Below are 22,820 nucleotides of genomic sequence, written 5' to 3'. Positions count from 1 at the left end.
TGCACGTCTGACACGCACCTCCCCAAGTCTTTCATTCCAACATGTTCCTTTTCTATGAAACCTGTTTTTAAGAAGATGCATATTCTACCTGTTTTATAAAACACAGCATTCACTGAAAACTGTGTGTGATAAACTCTTGGTCTAGTATGCTTTGGACCTTCTTAGGGGGCGAATTAGAAATGTACTTGTTTGATGAAGGGAAAGAGAATATTATTTATGTGTGTTCTGTTCTAGGTCCTTGAACGCTCAAGAGATGTTGTGGATGAAGTGAGTGTTTCTCTCAGGCTGTGGGATACATTTGGGGACCACCACAAAGACAGACGCTTTGCTTATGGAAGGTAAATTGATCCAAGCAAAATTTTAAGTAATATTTGCAGTAAAATTTTAGGGCACAAAAAAAGATTGCAATTTTAGTTTTGAAAAGCAAGGACTTAAAAACAATCAAGGGTATTCATATTCCTGCCTACTGCAAAGAGGATTATCTCCTCCAAGGATTAAAAAGATATAAATATTTAAAAAGCAGCATAGTTCTATTCTGCTACATTTCCTTGAACAGCCTGCTAAGCTCTGTCAACAACTGTTGTCCTATTTTGAATTTTAAAGAACTTTCCCCAAAATAAGATTGTAGTTTTCCAAAATTAAACATCAGCATTCCCTGCCTGTATAAGTGTATGATATAATTGCCTAACAAGCAACTAACAAGGAGAGATTTTGGGAAACATCACTCTTACTCAATGAAATATTTTATTTAAACCTGTGATATTGAATGGGCAGCTAACCTCTTGAGAGCAGAGCCAATTGCATGAAGGGTGAGGCTTTTCTTAATTAATTTCTTAATTAAAGCTGAGGAAAGGAAAGGTTTTTCTTCTATAAATATCAAGTGTCTGCTAGTGACTCAACCCTGTGAATTAAAAAAAAAAAAAAATTAATTGAATGTAATCTGGATTTTTCCAGCATGTATAATATAACTTCAGCATTATTTCAACAAGGACCGAAGCCAGTGATAGTCTTTCTGGTTTGTTTAATGGTAATTAGATCTGGCCTTGTGGCAGTACAGACAGCAGAACAGCTGAGTAACAGGCATTTGAATACGCATATAAAGAGAGCAGATTATCTGTATTGCGCAAATTCTGAGCTGAAGATGGGCTTTGGACAGATATTTGCATGACTGACATTTGAACGAGGTCTCAGTGCTTGCACGTTTTTTCACCTTCTTGAACTTTTTCATATCCTTTTCGTATCTGTTTCATTCACTGCAGATGATCAAACTTCCATAGACAGATATTATTTTGTTTCCAACTGGGAACGCCCTTTGTAGAGTGTCTGCCCCAGTTTTGGATTCCGTGCTGCCAAAATGAACTGTCTTACTGTTTTCCTTCGCTCTGTGCTACCTGATGAAACAAATGACAGAAGGATGACAGTCTCTTCTATTCCCCACCCCTTAGAATCACTGGAGAAGGTTCTGTTGGTTGAATCTACCAGTTAAATTTTCACACTGTAAAACTGTATGGAATTTTGTACAAACCCACCTTTGTATGCAGCACTGTGGTAGTTGTGTTTTCCGAGTCATGAATTAACTTGAATTTCACGTCTGGAGCTAAAGTAGTAACACACCTGGGCTACACAACCTATATGATTTTCAAATAAGCTTTGTGAGTGAGAAAAGTTCCTGACTTTAAGGTGACATTGACCTTAATATTTAGTGCTACTTAAGTATGTGATAGATATTGTTTTAACACTCGGCAGCATATGGAGCCTGCTTTGATAAATATGGAAGTAACTTAACGTTTCCACTAACTGTTCCCCTTTGATATAGCCTCCTGATATTCTGAAACAGATACAGTGTCACTGAGAAGATTACTAGAGATTAGGAGAACAGAATCAGGCGCATTCTGAACTCTGATCCCACATTTACTGACAGGATGGGAGACAGGGGAAACAACATACTTAGATTCTAATCCTGCAAACGCCAAGGAGGACATGAATAACTTGAGATGTCGTGGGATTAAGCATGTGAACACAGTGATCCACTTGTGATGTTAGCAGAACTGAACCTGTGCAGAATCAGGTTTGCTATACCCTGATCAATTTAAAAAGGCTGTTCTGGAAAACTGCTGTTCTGTTAGTATTTTTTCTGCAAGTCTGTTAATGCAGAAAGTAACTGCAAACTTTAAAGAAACTTATTTTATAAATAGAATTTCAATTGTAAAATTTCTGAATAGTAAGCACTGATGAGGTACCTCATTGTTTTGAAAACTATTGTTGTTTCATATGAAACAGTTTAGTATTTTATCTATTTTAGCATTTTAAAAAGAGATTTCCGATATTGAATGTTCACATCTATAGGAACTGATTTTAAATTACCTCTGTACATTGAACTACAGTCTACTCGTAGCTGAGTCAAATCTTGCAGTACAATGAAATGCGTATTTTATGCCAAATTGCTCGAGGCTACACTGGCGAGTGCCCGATGTTTCTGATTGCCTGAAGGATCATATAATAGTATATAACCCTTTGATTCCCTTCAAATTTTTTTTATCCATGTGCCCCTTGTGCAGGGGAAGACTTATTTCAGCCACTCAGCCAAGGCCTCTTAATTGTTCGAAACGTGGTGTAACAAGAACCAGCAGATCATTAATTCAACTGCTGCTCATTGGAAAAGATTGTTCCATACAGTTTTACAAAATGTTACGTAAATAGATTATACTATAGATGACAGGGTGAACACTTAATAGGACTTGCAGCAAAGTCCTTCTTAATTCTTCTTTTTTCATAGATAGAAACATGAAAGCAGAATGACGAAACAAATTTGTTTTCCACTACAGAAGGAGAGACATATTTTAATGCCACTGAGGATGTTAATGTTGCTGCTGCCGTCCTTTAAAATAGGAGTGTGCAGAGTGAGATCCAGCTTGCTTTCTACTGTGTGGTGTTTAGTTTAATAATCACAGTCGTCGGGGAGCTTTGGGAAACAGTTCCTGACAGCTTAAGGAAGGGAGGGGGATGTGTCTGGAGAGAACTGTGGAAATACTTGCTGCAGGTTTATACCATGACATGCTTTTTTTTTCCTTAAACTAGAGTGTGCACTTTAGTTTTGGAAGTATCCTGTTCAGTTCAGCTTAGGCACTATGTGATGCCTAATAGTCATTTCTTGGTATTGTCCCACAGGGCTTTGCTTGATGTAGAATCACTCCAAAATGTTGTAAAATGACAATATCTGTTACAATTATCTTATTGATTCCAGCTCCTAGTCACCTCATTGTTTAGTAACAATCTAGTCCCAGTGCTATTGTGTTCTCTAAGCCTGCAAATAAGCTGGGAACTTCATATAAAGCTCAAGTTGTTGTTATGTACCAGTTTCCCTGAGAGGCACAAAACTGCTTATGTAAAGACCTGAAAGCATCTTAATTTACATTTCAGCTTGTCAGGATTCGCTATCCTCTATCCTCCTGTCCGATCTGGTTTTGAATGAGTGTCAAGATGTCATTGTGTTCAGACTAATTCTAAAAGCAAAATGGGAAAAAGACTGGCTTGCACTTCTTTTTTTCCTTTTGCATCCTTTTCTTTTTTCATTTTTTTTCAGGTAAACGTGTTTGACTACAATTTGATTAATATCCTACATATCCGTTTTTTTGATACATGCAGCTCTACTATGAGTAAACAGGAGCACAAATCTGCAAAGAGTTAATTCAGTCCCAATCAAATACTTATTCTCAATACTATAGCTGTGGTTTGTCAGTTAATTCAGCCAGGATGATTTATTTACTTGCAAATGAAATATGAGCTGTAGACCAAACAAAATCTGTTCATACAGCATGGACAGAAAACAGCTTTTTCCTCGTGACTTACAAATGTGAATGAGCCTTGCTGTGAGACTGCTGACGGAGCCTCTTAAAATATGTTTAGAGTATTTCCTCTGTTGTGAATGGATTTCATAAGCCTTGTGGGTATTGTATGTACACAGATGAACACATGCATTCGTCTTTTTCTATGTGATTACAGTTCCCTTAACCAGTTACTGCAGTGTAATTGAACCCACAGAAATATACCTTCTGAACGCTGAGGAAAAGGGTCTGTGAGAATAGGGGTTTATCACTGATATTTGAAGACTTCCACTGATCTCTTTAGGATTGTTTTGTTTTCTGTTTCTTAAAGGACAGTGATGATGATATCTGTATAAAAAGCAAAATCCAGGTAGCTTTGAAGTAAAATGGTATTTGCATTCAGCAAATTCAGTGAAATTAGGGCCAGGTGGGTGTCTTCACAGAGTTATTTCGTTTGCCTTTAGTTAGATCAGTGCCCTCTGTCACTCACCGCCTGTGCCTAAGCTGAGCGTGGGACAGCAGTTCCTGTCCTTTCTTCAGAGAAGGTGCAAGGTTTCAGGAGTGCTTTGAATGGAAAACCATACTTTCCTCTGCAGTCTTGCTATCCTTTCTGTTTAATGTTACAATAATTCTCCACCTTCTACATGCCTTACAAGGCATTTACTGGTGTGGGTTGGAGGGGATCATCAGATATGTGTCTTCATGGAATTAGTACTTAGACACAAGAAAGTCTTTTGCATTGTTAGCAAGGGGTCAGCTGATGGGAAATCCAGCTTTTTTCAGATGCCTCTCACCTTGGCCGCTTCCTTTGGCTATGTTTCACTGCCAGAAAAAAATGACATGCGGTATCTTCAAATCATCTTCAAAACCAAAATTTGTGAGCCTCCCCATTTACTTTACAGTGGTTTATAAGCTGTTCAGGTTCTTCATCAAGCAATCCTGAAGAACTCCTGTAAAATTTTTTTTTTTTGTCATGATTTTTTTTCTCTTAGAGTTTTACTCAGATCAGACCCAAGAAAGACTTGAATAAGCAGAGGGGTTCACAGAGAGGTGGCTTTCTCGCATAATTTTATTCTGGTATGGTGTGTGTATGCACTATTTTTTTCTTCTTTTGTTTTCTACATTAACATTTGAGGCTTTTTCACTTAGTCGATGGGTAAGTATGTGATTTATATTCTTAAACCAGTGAAATTAATGGAGATCTACTACTTTTCTTCTCTGCATCTCACCACGTTCCTTATTGTGAGTAGAAGGAGGTTGCTATGGAGTTGCTGTTAGGAATCCTTCCTTACTTTAAAAAGACATGTGCCAAAGGACTGTTGCTGGGGTCTGAGGCTCGACTTGATGTAGGTGTAGTCGATCTATAGTAGAGGGACACCTTTAATGCTTTAAGCCTTCCTTGACTGGAGTGAATAAGTATGCATCGAATGTTATTTGTGGTATTACATAATTTTCCATTGTTCCTTGCTCTCCTAAGTCAGTGGCTGATTGACTGAGTGGAAAGAGGGAATTTGACCTCTATCTTAAAAGACTGCAAGACAACATCAAAATCTTTTGGAAATGTTAAACCTAGGAAGTGACTTCCCATCGGAATCTTGATCTTAGTGAATTATTTCTTTGTGCATAGGTGCTAGGTGGATTTCTTGAGCTGTTTTCTACAACAAGGGTCTCAGCATCTCAGGATGGATTTCCTCATACGTATGTCAGAATATGGAAACCACTCTACACAACCAGATGTAACTGTTTTAAACTGAGTTCTTATCAACTTTATGACATCAACTTGATGGTAAAAATTTCTTGACAGTTTTTTCTTAAAGAAAAGAGAAGGCTGGTTTTGGTGATAACCCAAAGAAAGCAGAATATAGAAAAGTCCATAATTTTTCCCCAGAGCAAGAGATGCAGCTAGCATGTGTTAATGTTCAGTTTTTATGTCTTCTGTGACTTCAGAAGTCACTCTCATACTGGATGCAAACCAGACCCTATCATTCTTTCATATTCTCTGGATTTTTACCTCCGTCTTTATCTTGTCCCTGGCTTCCTGTCTGTGTTCTTCATCGGTGCTTATAAGGAGTTATGCTTTTACTGAATATTTGGACCTAGCTTTAGATCTTCATTTTTCTTATTTCTTTTTTTCTTTTCCATCCTTACATCCCTATCCTACCTTGAAAAATTTGTTTTGTTCTAAACATGTTGCTTCAAATAATGTTTTAACTAAATCTCTTCTTCCTTCTTTTAAACTCAATGTTTTTCTGGTTGATCGTTGATTACTGGATTTTTTTGGAGGATGGAGCTGGGAGTAAAGAAAGGGTTCATTTCTTCTTTCATTTATTCTTCAGCAGTATCTTTGAAAGTTAATTGGTTCTCTGTAGAAAGATAGCATGTAGTTCTCATCTGTACGCTGCCTCTTTACAATAACAGAAAATAAGATTGAAAAGCCCACCTTTTCCTCTTTTTATGGTTTCTCCATTGTTTTGTGAATTTATTTCTCATTATTTTATTTTCTGACTGCTGTCTTTAGACAGCTGATATGTCTCACAGAAGCATTTTTAGCTATATTCTTATCAGTCCCTTTGTATGATATTGTGAACTTCTCTTGGTCTCTGACTTTCAGCCTTCTTCACTGATTTGGTGTTCAGGCTTTGTGTCTTACTTTTATAAACCCTGACTTTGCATGTGATACACAGAATATTTCAGTATTTCAGCCTCCATTAACTATCTCTAGAATTCTATTTATCACAGAATTTTTGTCCCTGCTTTAGAAATGCAGTAATCAAGATCTCTGCTCCAGGGAAGGGAAAAAGGCATGTATTGATATGTTATGGTGGATGTGTATACTGCAAGCATACCTGATTGCAAAGAGAGTTTTACTGAGTCTACCGGTAAAACTTGGCCCTGAATCACGCTAGGGTACCTTGCAGGCAGCCTGGTTCAACTGCAAGGTTCTATTTAGCACTGAGATGGAATTTGTCACATGTAAATACTGAACCAGGATTATGGGTGAATTTACTTCTTATATCCAGCAATAAAATGAACCAAATTCCAAGGCTGTGTAAGCAGTCCTTTAAATTAAAAATAAAATTGTTTTCCTCTTGTTACATTGTTCCACACGACTTCGCCATTCTTTTTAGCGCTATTGCTGGTCAGGCATTTGTACCTTAAGAGTAGCTCTTACACGTTTCTGCAATGGAAAATGAGATATTTTAATCATTCTTCGTGATATCAAAACATTTTTTGTCATTCTCAGTAAATGCACCACTGTGTTCTCATGAGTACTTCAAAGGAAATAGAAGAGATTTTAAAATGCTTAACATTTAAGAATGATGTGTTGTTTGGAAGGAATGTATGGGAAAACCCTTTCCACTTTTGAAGCACAGTCTTGAAATATGCAATTTTCTTAAAGGTAGCTTTATCTTCTGATTACTGTTGTTTCCTACTAAAAATGACATTACAGAAATTTTAGAAATAGATCTGCATGCTACTCACCACAAAATCTGAATATATTTCAGGGCATTTTGACAGTTTCGCACATTACACCAGTACTTAAGAAGCTTCACTGCTGTCGGTAAAGTATAGAACTAATTGATTCTCCTGCTCACGTCCAGGGCACTGCATGGTCTTGCCCTGCCTTACCTGGATATCTTCAGTTCTTGACATGCCAGGCACTCCCTGCATTTTAGATTTCCTAGCCTCTCATCTGTTTTGAGTGTGTGCACATAAGTCTTGCGTCTTCAGGTCATTTTGTTGTGCTCACCAGTCACTTACTGAATTTCTTCTCATTTCATGTGATGGCTGCAACTGCATTTACTAAAAACTGAGTCCACTTCAAACATTGCTTATCTGCACAATTTTTTTTTCAGCTCCGTGAGATGCATGCATGAAAAATATTGTATAATTGAGTGAATCTCTCCCTTCAAAATGTATCTGGATTGACTTGGAGGTGTAGCAGGGTTTTGTTCAGCCATAAACGAGGTTCTCAATTTAATTTGTAGATGTCCTTCTATTGCCTGAACCTGCTGTGTTTGTGAACTTGGGAGCTGGTATTTGCACTCAGGCTGCAGCCCTACGCAGTCTTTCTTTTCAGATGGCTGAAGGACTATGCAGGTGGACACTGGAGATAGCTCTTGTCAAGTTGTGGTCTCAAGTGGGATAAGTTCAGCTGTGATGCAGGTCTCTGAGGAACCTTGGGAAAATTATGGGAAGTGTGTAGGGGGAAAAAATTAGGGCAGAAGGAGTAAAAGGAAAACAACTTTGTATCGATGAATAAGTGTCTAATGATAACCTGTTCTGGTAATGTCAAGAGAGTCTAAAAATTCGGATGAACCTCTACCAAATTGTTTGCTCTGTAAAATTCTAATAGACTCCCTCACTTCAACCTTGCTTCTTGGAGAAAGCTGATATCTAAAAATAGGCAAAAATAAAGATTATAATAGGAGAAATCCACTGGGTTTTTTTTCCATCCCTCCCAAGTCTATTCTTAAAGTTTTATTTGATTAAATATGTGCAACAGACTACTTGTCAACCAAAATATAATTTGTCTGTCCTTAAACTGATTCTGTCAGATTTAGCTCTTGGGTCTCATTAAGCTCTCTAAAACACAAAATATGTGCTTTTGACTTGTCCTGTAGAAAGGTGAGAAGATAGCATGGCAATATAGCTCAGTCTTCCTTCTTTTTCTCTTTCCCACTCCCTGTATTGATTTCCAGATCAGAGACGTCTCTTCACATTCTGTATTCCTCACAGCTTTTTTTTCTTCCCCTTTCCAAGCCCAACAGTATTATTCCATGACTATATGGCAGATGATACCCCTTACACATGACCAGCAATTCTTGCATACAGCAGTGTTTCACAGTAACTTGTAAATGATAAACTACAGGGAACAACTTCTTCCTAGGTAGTGCAGCGTGTACATTTCAGAAGGCAGCCAGTTTCTTTAATGAGACATAAACCCATGTTAGGGTATCTGCAGCCAGCACTACAGTTTGTAACTCTAGATTCAGACTATGAAACATTAAACTTTTAAACACTCTTGCCACAGAACAGATGAGATACAGTTTAATATTGCTGTTTCCTTGAAGTTCTGTCTAAAATAAGAGTATTAGTGAAGATGGAAAATATGTATGTTGTTGAGAGATGGATCAGCAATGTCGTGTGTAGGTACATCTGCAGTGCAGCTCATTACACCAGCTCTGGAACACATGTAGCATGTAAAGCAGATGAGTCTTTCAAACTCTGTCCCAAACGAGTGGCGTGCTCAGTTACACAAAGCAGCTCTAATTAGAAAACATCAGCTTCTCTGCTGCTTCTAACAACTCCATCAGAAAGGCTTGTTACATAGCTAGTATACCGCTTTTTCTCCCCTACCTCACGAGTTTCTCATTGTAGTAATTGCAGAGTAACTTCCAGATGGTTACAGTAGTTACCTGTAGCTTGACTACTGCTGAAGCCTGAGGTTGATAATTTCAAGTTGTTTTGTCTTTGTCAGTGCTATGCTACTTGCTTTTCAGCAGTGACTTGGACCACTCTCTACTTCTGATACAGTTCATAACTCGCACACTAGGAACTCACAGGATGGCAGCACACTATGTGGTTGTCTGGAAAGTTTCTTTTAATTCTTTGAAGTCTAGAAAGGGGTAGGTGCTGCCATCCAAAGTTCTTCTTACCCAAGTTTGGGAAAATATCGCTGAATGCATTGAGGTAATACCTATGTTAGGTAGATGAGTTGCTTCTTGAAAGGGTGTCAAGGTTCTTTCTTTGCCCACAGGAGCCTCCTATAGGAAGTCCATAGCTGTGTTTAGACCAAGCTGGGCTGACTTCAGATGTGAATGTTTTGCATTAAGAATTACTTCTGTGACTCCAAGGGGAGCATCTGAAGTGCCCTTCCACTACACTTAGACTTTAATGTGAGACTCCAATGCAGGAGTCTGGTCAGCCAGGAAGCAACAGCTTGTGAGTGGTGGTTCATTTGCCTACAGCTGAGAGAATCTGCTCCCCTTTTCCACCTGCCAAGCCCCACACATCTACATTGTGTTCTCCTCTATTTGTGGAGCCCCAGTGAGCAGAAAGACACCCATGTTCTTACATTGGTGATACAGAGAGTTTCACTGGTGGTTGATCACATGCTAGAGCAAGTCACACACAAGTTACGAGTTTTGGTGGTACTGAAGTATGTTCAGATGTTTCAAATAGCAAGAGTAGATGATTCACAATCTCTTCTGATGGACCTATGAAAAGCAGAATGTAAGAATAAATGAGTTATGCATTTCTGTCTTGTACCACTGAATCTACAAGGCAATGTGTTGGATATCCAAGCTACCATTTCTCTTTGCTGAGTTATTTGTAACACTTATCTTTGTTTCTTGTGGTACTTCAGGATCAAACATCAGTATATGCAGTAAGAGTGATCATACACTTTTGTTGTATTTAACAAAGGTGGATGCACACTGTGCCTTATCTATTGCCCGTCTCAGTTGGATGGTGCTCTAGGAGGAATGTGATGGAGAAGTTCTAAAGCACTTTTTTGTTTTCAAGTCTGTAGAAATATTTCTCGAACTATTCCTGAATTTTACTGGGAAATGGTTATGAAATTTCTTTTTAGAAAAAAGCAGCTTGTGTTTGTGAATATATTGCTGCAGTGAGAAAGAAGAAAGCAGAAGTAAACCTGATTCATCCTTTCTCATTCTCCTAGTAATAAAACTGCATAAAAATGGTGATAAATTAGATATGTTTTTAAAATCCTATCCTTTTATGTTCCCTGAGAATATTAAAATAACATTGGTAAATTTTTAATGTTTGGGAAATATTAATGCATTATTTTAACCTGACAGGTTCTGGCTTTTATGAACAAATGTCACACCAAACTTTATACTGAGGCGTTAGCGAGTTGTAAATGTGCCTTTGACATTAAAAGGAATTGTAAGTATTTAATTAAAAGTTTCCAAAGGACAGTTTTCCCCAAATGTTCACTGTCCTATGTAGACAGTTCATCTTCCTCATATATTACTATTTCAAGTTTATACTAGTAGTGCAAATCATGCTTATGACTTGAGTGAAAAATTAATTTATTACGGTAAGGCGGATGAATTTTGTGAGCTAGCTTGTCACTACCCAGTGAGTTCCCATCTGTCCTGTTCATGGCACAGGGCCATTCATTTCTCCCTGTGCAGTACAGAACTCTCAGGATATTCATTTTATCAGGAAGTCCCAGTTTTAACACAGGATAAATAATAGGCAAATCACATTTTTTTACCTTTTTTTTTTTTTCACTTCATTGGAGGGCAAGAAGATGGAATTATGTCATTAGTGCAACACTCTGTGTGTTGTGAGTTATGGGTAAAGAAACCAGTTGTCCTCAGCTCAGTTTTGTGGTTGCTCAGGGAAGGTCAGAGGTGATGAGTTGCTCAAGAACCACATGCACCTCTGCAGCAAAATCGTGAGACTCCCTTGGCAAGGATGGTAACACATGCAGGGCTGTTCTGGGGTCAGACTGCTGGATAGTCTGGGCCTGTCCTGTCCGAGGAAACAGGTCATCTCTGGCTCTTCTCAGGAGCCCAGACACGTGGCCAGCCCAGCATTGGTCAGCAGCAGTGCCGTGGGGGAGCTGTTGTCATCTCCTTCTGCCTGCGAACTCCCGCTGGAGCTCGGTTTCCTTTGGGTTTTCTGAGAGATGTGGTGTGTGTCTTGTGGTTTGTAGAGTCAGGAGGGTTGGAGACTCGTGACTGCAATTACTTGGCTTAAGTATTAATTTCTGAAGGACACAAGGCCGTCTGCCTCCCTAAGGTGCTTAGTCATAGCTAGGACCAGCCAGACAGGCAAGGCTTGCCTCTCTGCCAGTCCTGGTGATCTTGAATTAAACAACAGTTGACCAGATTACAATATGTGTAACACTATTTTTTTTTATCTTAGCTGTACCTTGATTTCTTCTTTCTGGGAGCTAAGCAAATGTCTGCTGGGGCCTAGGTTTTACTCGTAAGTGACCTTGAATAGAACAAGTTTGAGTTTAAAAGGCATTTGCCTCAGTTATATAGACCAGTGTATTAGTTGCTTACCACTTTGCTATTTAGTAGGTACCTGTCCAGTTTGAAAAGGCCTTGTTTCTAGATATGACAGATGTGTTCCAGTTTGTATAAGACACAAGCTTGGAGCAGGAGTGTTTCTCTTGCATTAAATTTATGCTCGCAGCAGTACCTGTATTGCAGCTATCTTTAGAAACGGTCTTGCTGGATAATATCTGTGCCCTCAGTGAAATCTAGAAAACAGCAGTACTGAGGAGGTATTCCATTATTTAAAAGGTGAATGTTAAGGTTCACTGTTGCTGCTCTATACATTACACAAACTGCAGACACAACACATTTGTGCTAAATTAAATAATAAAAGTGAGGTAGACGTGGTATTGCTGAGCTTATCCTGCTGACATTCAGTAGCAATAAGTTGCCTCCCCAAAAAATCCCTTCCCTTCAAATTTTCCTAAGAGTTTCAATTGAATTTCTTTTCTTCTTCTTTTTCCCGTGAGAGACCCAAGCGCTTGAGAACTGCTTTGTAACATCCCGTCCCAGTTTATAAATAATGAAATTGCCCCAAGTTAGGAATGCCCTGTGACAAATATTCAAGCATTTCTCTGCCTTAGGGTGCTAGCTCTGACAAGAGTTAGGTGGTGGTTTAGTGGATGAACTGTCAACCTTCATCCTCATATTTACAATTTATAAAGCGAATTTATTTAGTGAAGTACTTTTTGTTTGCTTAAAACCTTTGAAAGCCTGCAAGTATTGTCACGCTTACTCCAATTTAAGCCACTGTCCTATTCTACACTTTACTGACCTTATTTTCATTGCAATGTTTATTTTTGCTTATATTGTAGAAGTAATCATTCTGCAGTAATTCACCCATCTAACACGTTATTTATTAATGGTGTTAGAGAATTTCTGTGCAAAGTGCATTGCAAAGGAGACCACCTCAGTATCTAAAACAGTGCAGTAAAGATATTTCTCCATGACAAGTTCAGAAGTGACCTGTGTCTGCCTGTGTGGCTGTTCTGAAGTTTTGCATAACTCATTTCTAATTCCTAAGTGCCAGTGATCTTTGAATTGCAATTTAGATGTCTGGTCAGCAGAAATATTTCTTGATCAGTGACAGCCTGTGAATAACTAGTGTAAAAGGAGAGAATGGCAAGCCCTGCCTCTCTTAGTGCTCTGTTCATATGTGCAGGGATCATCTTTTGGCGTAGAGGGGCAGTGCTTGCTAGGTATGTGGATTTGTGCTTCCATGCTTTTGTGGTGGAATGTGTAGCTTCTATCAAGCCTCTGCACAAACAACACGTATTCTGACATCTGTGTGTTAGCGCATTTTTCAAAGTGTAGAGTGGAGGAGCTTTAAGCTGGAGCAATGAAAATAGGTGAAGTGGCAGCGGAAGGCATGTTTGTTGTGTTTTAACTGGATATTTTCTTGTTGCCTTTCTAGGTCTGATGTAGTTGTTCTGTGCTTTTCAATTGCTAATCCTAATTCCCTGAATCATGTGAAAACGATGTGGTATCAAGAAATCAAGCACTTCTGTCCTCGCACACCTGTCATTCTGGTAGGCTGCCAACTAGATCTCCGCTATGCAGATCTTGAAGCTGTTAACAGAGCCAGACGGCCTTTGGCAAGGTAAAGGTTAATCAAAAATAAGGATTAAAAAAAATCACCTTTCAAAGGAGAAACGATAGAGCCTAGTTCCTTTTTTTGTGAAATAAGAGCATCTGTGCTTTCTTCTTTTTAATCCTGTTGTCTGAGTTTGTTAGTTCTTTAACACACACAGTTATTATATGTTTCCCACAATATTTTTGCACATTGGACATCTAAACTTGTTTGGGTGCCTGAACACTACAATAATATAGAGATAATAATGATTACTGGAGGTTTTCATAGATGTCTCACGTGTATCATGTCCTACCCTGTCTCTACTGTCAGGTACTGTTTTAAACTGACTCATTCTACTCAAGTTTTCTTAATTCTCAATTATTATTTTTTTTTGTAAATGTAGTCTTAGATCATGGCAGAAAATGACATAGTTGCAATTTAATTTTTTTAACGCTCTGAGATTAAAAGAGGATTTGGGGTCCTTCTGGAGAAGCTTTGTTTTTTCCAGATTCAAAAGACAAGCGTTTACAGGTTTGGGCAAAACAGTCCCACAATTATCTGCTCACTTCTGTTTTCCTCCTTTTATGTGAATTAGAATGAGACCAGATTCATGGAAATAATATCCATGATTGTGTAACTAAAGACTGTATTGTAAGAAGTTTCTGTAAAGGTATTGAATTAATATTTCTTGGGCTCTTAAAAAACTTTTCATTGCATTCAAATTCTTGGCACAGCAATATCATTTTCATAGGTTGGATTGTTTATTAAACATTTCTTCATTGTGTGGGTGGGGTGGGCTTTTTGGTTGACTCTTAAAAGGAAACGATTTTTCAAAACTCAAAATTCTTCTTCTGCCCTAATCCTCCCTTCGGATTTCACTATTAATAAAGTTTGAATCAGTACTCTGCATGTCTAGCACGGACTGCTGCCACCTGAACTGGTTATTAGCTGGCAGCTAAAACAAGCCGTTGTCTGGAGCCTGTTAAGTCTGTGCCAGCTTGTGTCTGCCCAATATGGTATGCTCAGAGAACACACTGTCGGGTCATGTCTTCTAGTGAGATGATTTTTTGTTGGGAAAATGGATCCTCACCCAGGCTTTTTTCTGGTTTGTTTACCCTATGTCGTGTACTAGAGCATCTCTGGAGATTCAGGAGTTCCCACGTAATAATTCTACAGCCACAAGAGGCCTGTCTCTTGAAGTGTGTGTTCAGTTACACTTTTGTTGTAGGCTACTATGATTTTCTTTAAAAAGCATAAGCCTAAGAAATATTTCTCATTTCATATATAGCTATATTTGTGGAATTTCTATGTCATAAGAATTTCCACTGGAGTTTAAATGATGGATACAAAGAAAGATACTGACAGAATATCTGAGTAGAAAGGAATGTTAGGAGGGTTTTTAAATAATGAAAGTTCTCAAGCATCTTGTAATTTTTTTTACCGTAAATTTCCCTTTAGCAGAGAGAAGTCTTGCTCCATTTTGTGCAAATGATTTCTACATATTTTTAGTAACGTTGCAAACACACTGCCAAACTTCAACAGAATTACAAGCATGTGCTATTCAAAAACTCTCTGGAATCATGGTTGTAGATTTCCAAAGGGCTTTGTGGGCTTAATTTTATATTTTGTTTCATTTGAATGATAGTTATCTCAGAATTGGTGCTGAGACATTCTGCAAAATACCGTGCTTTCTGGAGTAACTCTGTGATGATTGTTGTGTGTGAGAAGGTTTATTTTTTGTTTAACCCTAGGCCGATAAGAAGAGGAGACATTTTGCCACCAGAAAGAGGCAGAGAGGTTGCCAAGGAACTTGGGATACCGTACTATGAAACCAGTGTATTTGACCAGTTTGGGATTAAAGATGTGTTTGACAATGCAATTAGAGCTGCCCTGATCTCCAGAAGACACCTACAGTTCTGGAAATCTCATTTGAAGAAGGTCCAAAAACCATTGCTTCAGGCTCCCTTCCTACCTCCAAAAGCCCCTCCTCCGGTTATCAAAATTCCTGAGTGTCCCATACCAAGCATGAATGAAGCTGGATATTTATTGGACAACCCACTGTGTGCAGATGTTATGTTTGTTCTCCAGGAGCAGGACTACATTTTTGCTCACAAGATTTACCTAGCTACCTCCTCTTCAAAGTTTTATGACCTTTTCTTAATGGATTGTGAGGAAAGTCCAGACATGGATGAAGCACAGTGTAATAAAGAAAATACAAATAAGGATGTTCTGACAAGTCACCTTGAGACAAGCGGTGACAGTGATGAGACATCCTTGAAATCTGCTGATGTTAAAATTCCCCCACCAGAAAGTACTGACTCTTTAAACATGCTAGAACCTGAACCTGGTGAAACAAATTCTGCAGCAAGATCTCTGTCCTCCTGGGGCAAGGGGTTTGTTAGTGTGCATAAGGAAATGCAAGTGAATCCTGTCTCGAATAGGACGTGTCCTGTAACTGTGGTAAAAATGGATTCATCTGTGCAGGCTGGACCTTTTAAAACTGTTTTGCAGTTTTTATACACAGGGCAACTGGATGAAAATGAAAAAGATCTCACAAGACTGGCTCAGATTGCTGAAATCTTGGAAGTATTTGATTTGCGAATGATGGTGGAGAATATTATGAATAAAGAAGCCTTCATGAATCAAGAGATTACTAAAGCATTTCATGTCAGAAAAGCTAATCGGATAAAAGAGTGCCTTTGCAAAGGGACATTTTCTGGTAAGCGAATACATGCTTTAACAGAAAAAGCACGAATTCTTTTCTCAGTCATATTACTGTCACTTCACAGACTTCAAAAACTGTGACAGCTTACGTTGTTCTGAGAGGAGGGATAAACCCAAAATTATGGTGTTACTCAGGGCCAACTGTTCCAACCTAGGATTCTGCCTCCGAATTTTCTCCAAAATTTCTCCAAATCTACACACAAGCTTTTAGAAAAGTGACCCAATTTTCCAAAGTGTTGAACATCCAACATACTCCTTTTAAGTGAGGCTTTTTATTGAACTATCTAAAACAATAGAGTTTTCTTCAGAGTGGGAGTTGTGGGAAGTGAAAGAAGTCCTTGGTTAACAAAGTGCAAGTGAAACAGACATTCTTGAGACACAGTTTCCCTTTAAATACAGACTTGCAGCATGCCTGTTTCTTTGTTCCCATGGCAGATGTGACATTTAAATTGGATGATGGGGGCATAAATGCCCACAAGCCACTGCTGATCTGTAGCTGTGAATGGATGTCTGCTATGTTTGGAGGATCATTTATTGAAAGCTCAAACAGTGAGGTATTTGTCCATTTTTGTCCGTTTTGCTTATAATGTCTGTGGCTTTAGGGTGATGGAAGCATCATTTTGTATCTATTTGAAGGGTTGCAATGGTCCATGGAATGATTCTTTATTCTTCCCTTGCAGACCTGGGATGCTTTTCTTCTTAAGGCATTAAATCAGGAAGATAACGTATTTTCTGCAAGGCATAAGACTTCTTCCAGTGCTGCAGCATGTGTTTAAACCTGAAATCCTTTAAAATATTAAGTGTGAGGGGGATTTAAATAGGGATTTGTGAATTTCTCTAAAAGAAGTTTTGAAGTTATGTGAATATGTATTTACACAATCAGAAGGATTACAAGGAATACTTGAAGCAGGGGCATTGAGTAAGGAATTAAAGGGAAAACAGGGCTAAGAACACGGAGTGTTAATCTGCAAAAGGGGGCTGGCTTCACAGTACTTCAGTAGAAACTAAGCTCAAATTCTGTAGTGCATCAGCTTGTCCTCTTGAGTAAAGCAGGTATAAAGTACAGTATAAAAGATCTCAATGCTTTGAATTAAGGTTTTGCAGCAGAAGCCTTGTATTTTCAGGTGCCTTCATCATCTGTTTTTCAAATTCTAAACACTCTGCTAATATTTTTTTCTTGTGTCTTATCTATACCCAGGTTTTGATTTTTGTTTTGATTTTCTTGTTCCTGTCCATACTTACAGGTCTTGTTCATATAAAGAGTTGTGGTTTTTTGGTGTTTAATATTCTGGAAGATTGTGCTCTACTTAGATTTTTCTTGCTTCTAATACAGCTGTAAACATAATCCCTTTCCCACAGGCATGCTCGACAAGTGGTTCATTAAAAATACATAGTCTGATTCTAGCAAGCAACATTTGGCAATGAAGAATATCCATTTATTTTCTACCAGCCTATTTTTAATTATTCACTTAACAGTCTTAGCTTTCCAATTTAAAATATGTGGCTTCCATTTTGTAGAGTTTAAAGCATTTGGTAATGCTTTGGCAAGTTTTAAAATATAGGTAGATATGAATTGAACTTTCCTTTGACTGGTTTATGAAAAATAAAACCATCTACTTTTTACTTATTACTTTTCTGTATTTAGGACACAATATTCTATGAACTCATTCACTGAATTTACTGTTCTCTGCACTAACAAAAATATATTAATAATGAATGAGTTTCACAGCTAGCTCCTCTTACTTGGAGAACTGAGCTGCTTCCCAGAGTGGCTGATATGCATAAGAAGTTCATGCTTTAGCACTAACAGGTCTGGGTTTGAACCCCACCCATCCAGGCAGAGCTGAAAGAAAAATTCACGAGCCCCAAATGGTTAACAACCAGCTATGTAACAACGATTAACCCCCATCTAGCACGAAGTATGTACTGACTGCTTCCAAGCAGTCAGATTAAGTTGCATGTATTTTAATTCCTCCTCATAGTTTTATTATCATTTTTCTACTCTTTTTTTACTGCAAGTTCTTCAGAATACCACAGTGCATTCTTCAGTGCCAGCACCTCTTAAGTTATGAAGATGTACATTACAAACTGCTGATTAATGGGGTCGACCAGCCTGTGTATTCGAAGCAGACTTATCCGCCACAGCCTCGAGGCCCGCAAGAATCAGTTTTACCCTGTTTTTGGGGGAGTGATTGTGTGTGCAGACTGTAGTTGAGATGCTACAGCAATAGTTACAGTGAGGCTTTCTAACTCTCCTTCCTCTTCTTTTAGGCTTCCCTGCAAAGAAGTGGAGTTAGGGTTGTGCTGGTGAGAAATTAGATAGCTTTTGTCCTAATATTAGTAGTTTCATTACACGGTGGTTACACTTAATTACATGTGTGTGGCAGAAATGGTTTACATTTTCATTGCCTCATTTCTTCAATTCTTAGTCCCTTCCCAACCATCATTTACTTGGATAATTTGGTTATTTATAAACAGAGTGAGAGGGGTGGGGTTTTCCGTTATGCTTTGGTTTCTGTTATTCTCCGAATCCCCAGAATATCACTTGGCAGGAGTAGATACATTATATTCCTCGAGAAGTCTACCAAGGGAAGTTTGGCATGGGAAGTCCTCTGTGGCTTGAGGTATCCCATAAGGCTGTCCATTCATAGGCTAGAAAGCATTGAACATTTACTGCTTGATGTGGATCCAATTCGAGTAACTTGGTAGGGTTGCTTGTATGTAAACTGGCAAAGGATCTGATTCCAGAGGTATGCCTACCCGTTGGCAGCTTCTTGAACTTTAACGGGAAATTTCTTTTTTGAAAAATATTTTCCCTGCATTTCTAACATGACCTAAAGAGACAAAAAGACAGTGCAGCAAAGTTGCAGAAGTGAAATATGGCCTTTATGTGAAAATTCCTTAATTATTAGAGACTCTTTTCTTAAATATCTTTTCCAGGTAGTTCTTCCCAACATAAACAAGACTTCCATGCAAGCGGTTTTAGATTACTTGTATACCAAGCAGCTGTCCTCCAGTCAGGAACTGGACACACTTGAGTTAATCGCATTGGCAAATAGGTTTTGCCTTCCCCACCTGGTTGCACTAGCAGGTAAGAATTTGTGGCCTTGTCCAATGCAGTGTCTTCTGCAGTAGCTGAAACAATGTTTTAATGATTTTGGAACACACAGGATTTTTCTCAAGTGTCAAGGAAATTAATTTTTTTTTCCTGAGAGGGATATTGTAATATGAATTGATATTTTCACTTAGAAAAATGTATTTGCCTTTCTCCTGCCTTTTTCAGTTTTGTGCTAAACCAGCTCAGAACATTGAAGTATTCTGTGCTTTAAAAACAGAAAGAGTAAACGTTCTCTTTAGCATTGAAATAATGTCTGTGGTTTGTAATATCCATGCTGTTGTTGTTAGTTTACCTGAAAGTAGGCTGGGTCCCAGGCTTTCCATTACATTATGAAGTGCTCCATTATGCATTTTATTTCAAAGAAAACAACTGAGCTGATCCGAAACTGATCTAGATGATCATGTTTTTTAGAAATGCTGTCTGGATTCCTTTTCACTGCCTAGATGGGAATTGGATATTTTGGTATATACATGAGATGCAACCCTCATTTCAGGAAGAAAAACGTTCTATTGTATATTTAAAGAAAAATTATGGTATAGGATACTACTTAGTTTTAAAATTAAATCCATGCACACACCACATCTCTGGGGTGGGTTTTTTTTTGTTTATTTGTTTCTCTCTGTTGTATGTAACTTGGCATTGTTCTGGAGACATGACCAAGGCCAAAACTCAGAAACAGATGAAGCAAAGCTACACATATTTACAGGATAACATTAGGCAAAATTTAATCATGTACCAAATCCTAGGTCTCCTTCAGTTGTGTGTCAGGACTGTGTACCTTGTCTTCACTGGTTCTGACAGACCAAATCATTATTGCCTGATTTTATACTCAGATTTTAACTGAAGTCTTGGATATTTTTTTAAATAGTTGCAGCATAAACATATGTATAGTTTTAAGACTATTTCATTCCATTTAATTCTTGATGAAATAATTTTGAGTCCAAAGGCTACTGCCAGCAACTGAACCCAGTAGGATCAAATCAGCTGACAATATTTCCGAAAACCACTCAAACCTCGAAGATTCTAGGAAATGGTTCTAGGAAAGGGTTAAGGAGATGCTTGAACAGAAGTGACCTATGGAGGAGCTGGTCAGCCTTCATCTGGATCCCTAGGAGTGACTAATCTGAGAGCCTGAAGAGGGCCTTAAGTGAATTTTTCTTTATCAGTGCTGTGGATATACTTATTAATAAATCCACAATGCAATGGCAAGTGCACTGTTGCCTAAACACTTGTCTGTTGCTTTTGTATTACCCAAAAGAGACAGCTGATACATATTTCTAATTTATATTGCACCCATCCATTCTGCCTGAAAGAGACTAGTGGCTGCTGAACTTTGTCCTTCTGTAAGTGATTATTAATTGCAGGCTTGCTTTCTGTAAGAAAGAGATAAGAATTGTGTGTGAAACCAGAAATAAATAGTTTGGCTTGAGGCAAAGGGGCACATCCTCACGTGAACTGTGCTCCACTGGAGCAAGACAGTTTATACCTGTGATGCAGAATCTCCAGCCACAACTCTAAAGGCCAGAGTTTGACTTTGCCCAAATCTGAAGTTGCTCAGGATAGCTGAGTGGATGTGCCACTTGCATAATGCTGAAGTTAACACTAGGAGGAGGAAGAATGGGCCTTCTTGGTTCTTTGTTGCTTGTGGATGATCTGACCTTGAAATGTGACTGTTTCCCATGAGAGTGATGAGTTTTCTTCTCTAACAGAACAGCATGCAGTACAAGAGCTGACAAAAGCCTCCATGAGCGGCATTGCAATAGATGGAGAAGTACTATCCTATTTGGAATTGGCACAGGTTAGTGTGCACTGTTTTTTAAAAGTATTCTGGCCAACTGCGGGAATTTTTTTTAGCACCTTACTGGTTTTGAGCATTGCTTGTAAGTGGCACAAAGTCTGCAGTTCTGAGAGTGAGTGATGATAAAACTTAGGTTTGTCTTCTATTTTAAAGAAGATTTTACTGTTAGTTTGAAGGTGAAACATCTATTTAAGTAATCTTGGAGGAGTAATCTTTCAAATTTACATTTTAGTTTTTCTTGATTGTGGAGCTTCCAAACTCCATGTTCTCATGGTCATGCATCGGTAACATGAAATGCAATGTCATGAAGCTGTTCATACTTGCAATGGTGAATTATTCCTGGGTTCCTTTCAATTCAGTTCTTGTAGATATATTTAGACCTGTGTTGCAAGGGCAACATTTTTTTGTATATTTAGACTTGACTCTTGGACTGGCTACTCAGCCAATCATCTGATAGTTCAGAGTGAGTGCAAATCATACTGCTTGGTGTTCAAACACGTTTCAATGTTTGTTGAGTCCCGGAAACCACGAAAAGAGAGAACCCCCATCTCACAGTTAAACTGTACATCTGTGTTTTCCAAAAGAAGTGCTACAGCAGTCTCCCAGATACAGTAGTACAAGCTAAAATATTTTAAAATTTTATTATTCTAGATTTCACACTAGTGATGAGTCTGGCTGCAGCTGGGCATGAACTCTGGAGTTTAAGTAGCACTGATATACAGCACAAGCTGTCCATCACACAAGACTTCTTGCAGCTGCTTTCAAGTGCCTCTCTTGCAATACATATAATGTTGTTGCAAAATCAGGACTGAACCCTTTCCAAGAAAAGCCATCTTGCTTCACTTAATTTCGATTTTGTGAAGGGTGGTTTTTTGGTTTTTTTGTTTTTTTTTCTCCTGGTTAAAGACAGAAGTAATATGTTTAACTACTGTTAGGATATCCTCTATGCCCAGTACTTACAGCAATATGTTGTGTTTATAACCTGAGAAGATCATAGCAGACAGTCAAAAAGCCAAAAGAGATACACGTGCTGTGCAATCTGACTTGCATTATAGCTGTGCTTCCTTACAACCAGAGGAAGCTTGATCAAGACTTTTGTATTGAGCTTTCAGTAATACTTGATTCCTGTCAACGAGCATAGTTTTCCAGGGAGTTACTTCAGAGCAGGGTTTGCAGTAACTGATAGGGATGTATGACTGATACAATCATACCAGAAAATTCAGGTCCAGCATGGCTTGGGTTCGGATCCCATGTGGGACTGAATGCAGTTTGCCAGATGCTGTGCAGGCTAAGTCCTATTCATGAGCCTTTTGGGCCACTGGTTGTTCGAGGAGAATTGAGCAACAAGGTGTACGGCATCTGGAAGCCACTTCAGCCTCAAAAGCTCCCCTGTGTGCTTGGGAGAGTGCTGCCAGACACAATCTACTGGGGACCATTCGAGCTTTAGTTGTTAATTGGGGCTGCAAAATGAATGATAACCTCAGGAAATGGAATAAGCTCTTTGTTTTTCTTTACAGTTTCACAATGCTAACCAGCTGGCAGCTTGGTGCTTGCACTACATCTGCACCAATTACAACAGTGTTTGCTCCAAATTCCGCAAGGAAATCAAAGCTAAATCTTCAGGTATGGGCAACTTTCCTCCGCAGTTTTCATGAGGTTTCCCCTTCTTTCTCCCCACCCAGCTGATGAGACATGAAGCTTAGATAGCTAAGCTGTGAGTCTGAACCTCTGTGCTACCTTGAGT

General features: G+C 38.6%; 1 protein-coding gene across 3 annotated transcripts in view; it reads left to right on the top strand.

The window, feature by feature from the left end:
• The window catches only part of RHOBTB1 (Rho related BTB domain containing 1), a 54,491-nt gene that overhangs the window by 29,075 nt on the left and 2,596 nt on the right, over nucleotides 1-22,820 (top strand). For 2 of the 3 annotated variants that reach the window (XM_075423072.1, XM_075423073.1), the window contains 8 exons: nucleotides 235-338; nucleotides 13,278-13,463; nucleotides 15,188-16,155; nucleotides 16,596-16,714; nucleotides 18,432-18,467; nucleotides 19,101-19,251; nucleotides 20,988-21,076; nucleotides 22,594-22,699. In XM_075423072.1, coding sequence (XP_075279187.1) covers nucleotides 235-338; nucleotides 13,278-13,463; nucleotides 15,188-16,155; nucleotides 16,596-16,714; nucleotides 18,432-18,467; nucleotides 19,101-19,251; nucleotides 20,988-21,076; nucleotides 22,594-22,699 — 1,759 coding nt within the window. The remainder of the gene's footprint in view (nucleotides 1-234; nucleotides 339-13,277; nucleotides 13,464-15,187; nucleotides 16,156-16,595; nucleotides 16,715-18,431; nucleotides 18,468-19,100; nucleotides 19,252-20,987; nucleotides 21,077-22,593; nucleotides 22,700-22,820) is intronic. The other variant, XM_075423074.1, reaches the window with a different exon arrangement.

Source organism: Opisthocomus hoazin, chromosome 6 (assembly GCF_030867145.1).
Source record: "Opisthocomus hoazin isolate bOpiHoa1 chromosome 6, bOpiHoa1.hap1, whole genome shotgun sequence".
Taxonomy (NCBI): Eukaryota; Metazoa; Chordata; class Aves; order Opisthocomiformes; family Opisthocomidae; genus Opisthocomus; species Opisthocomus hoazin.
This window is presented reverse-complemented; position numbering and strand designations above follow the sequence as displayed.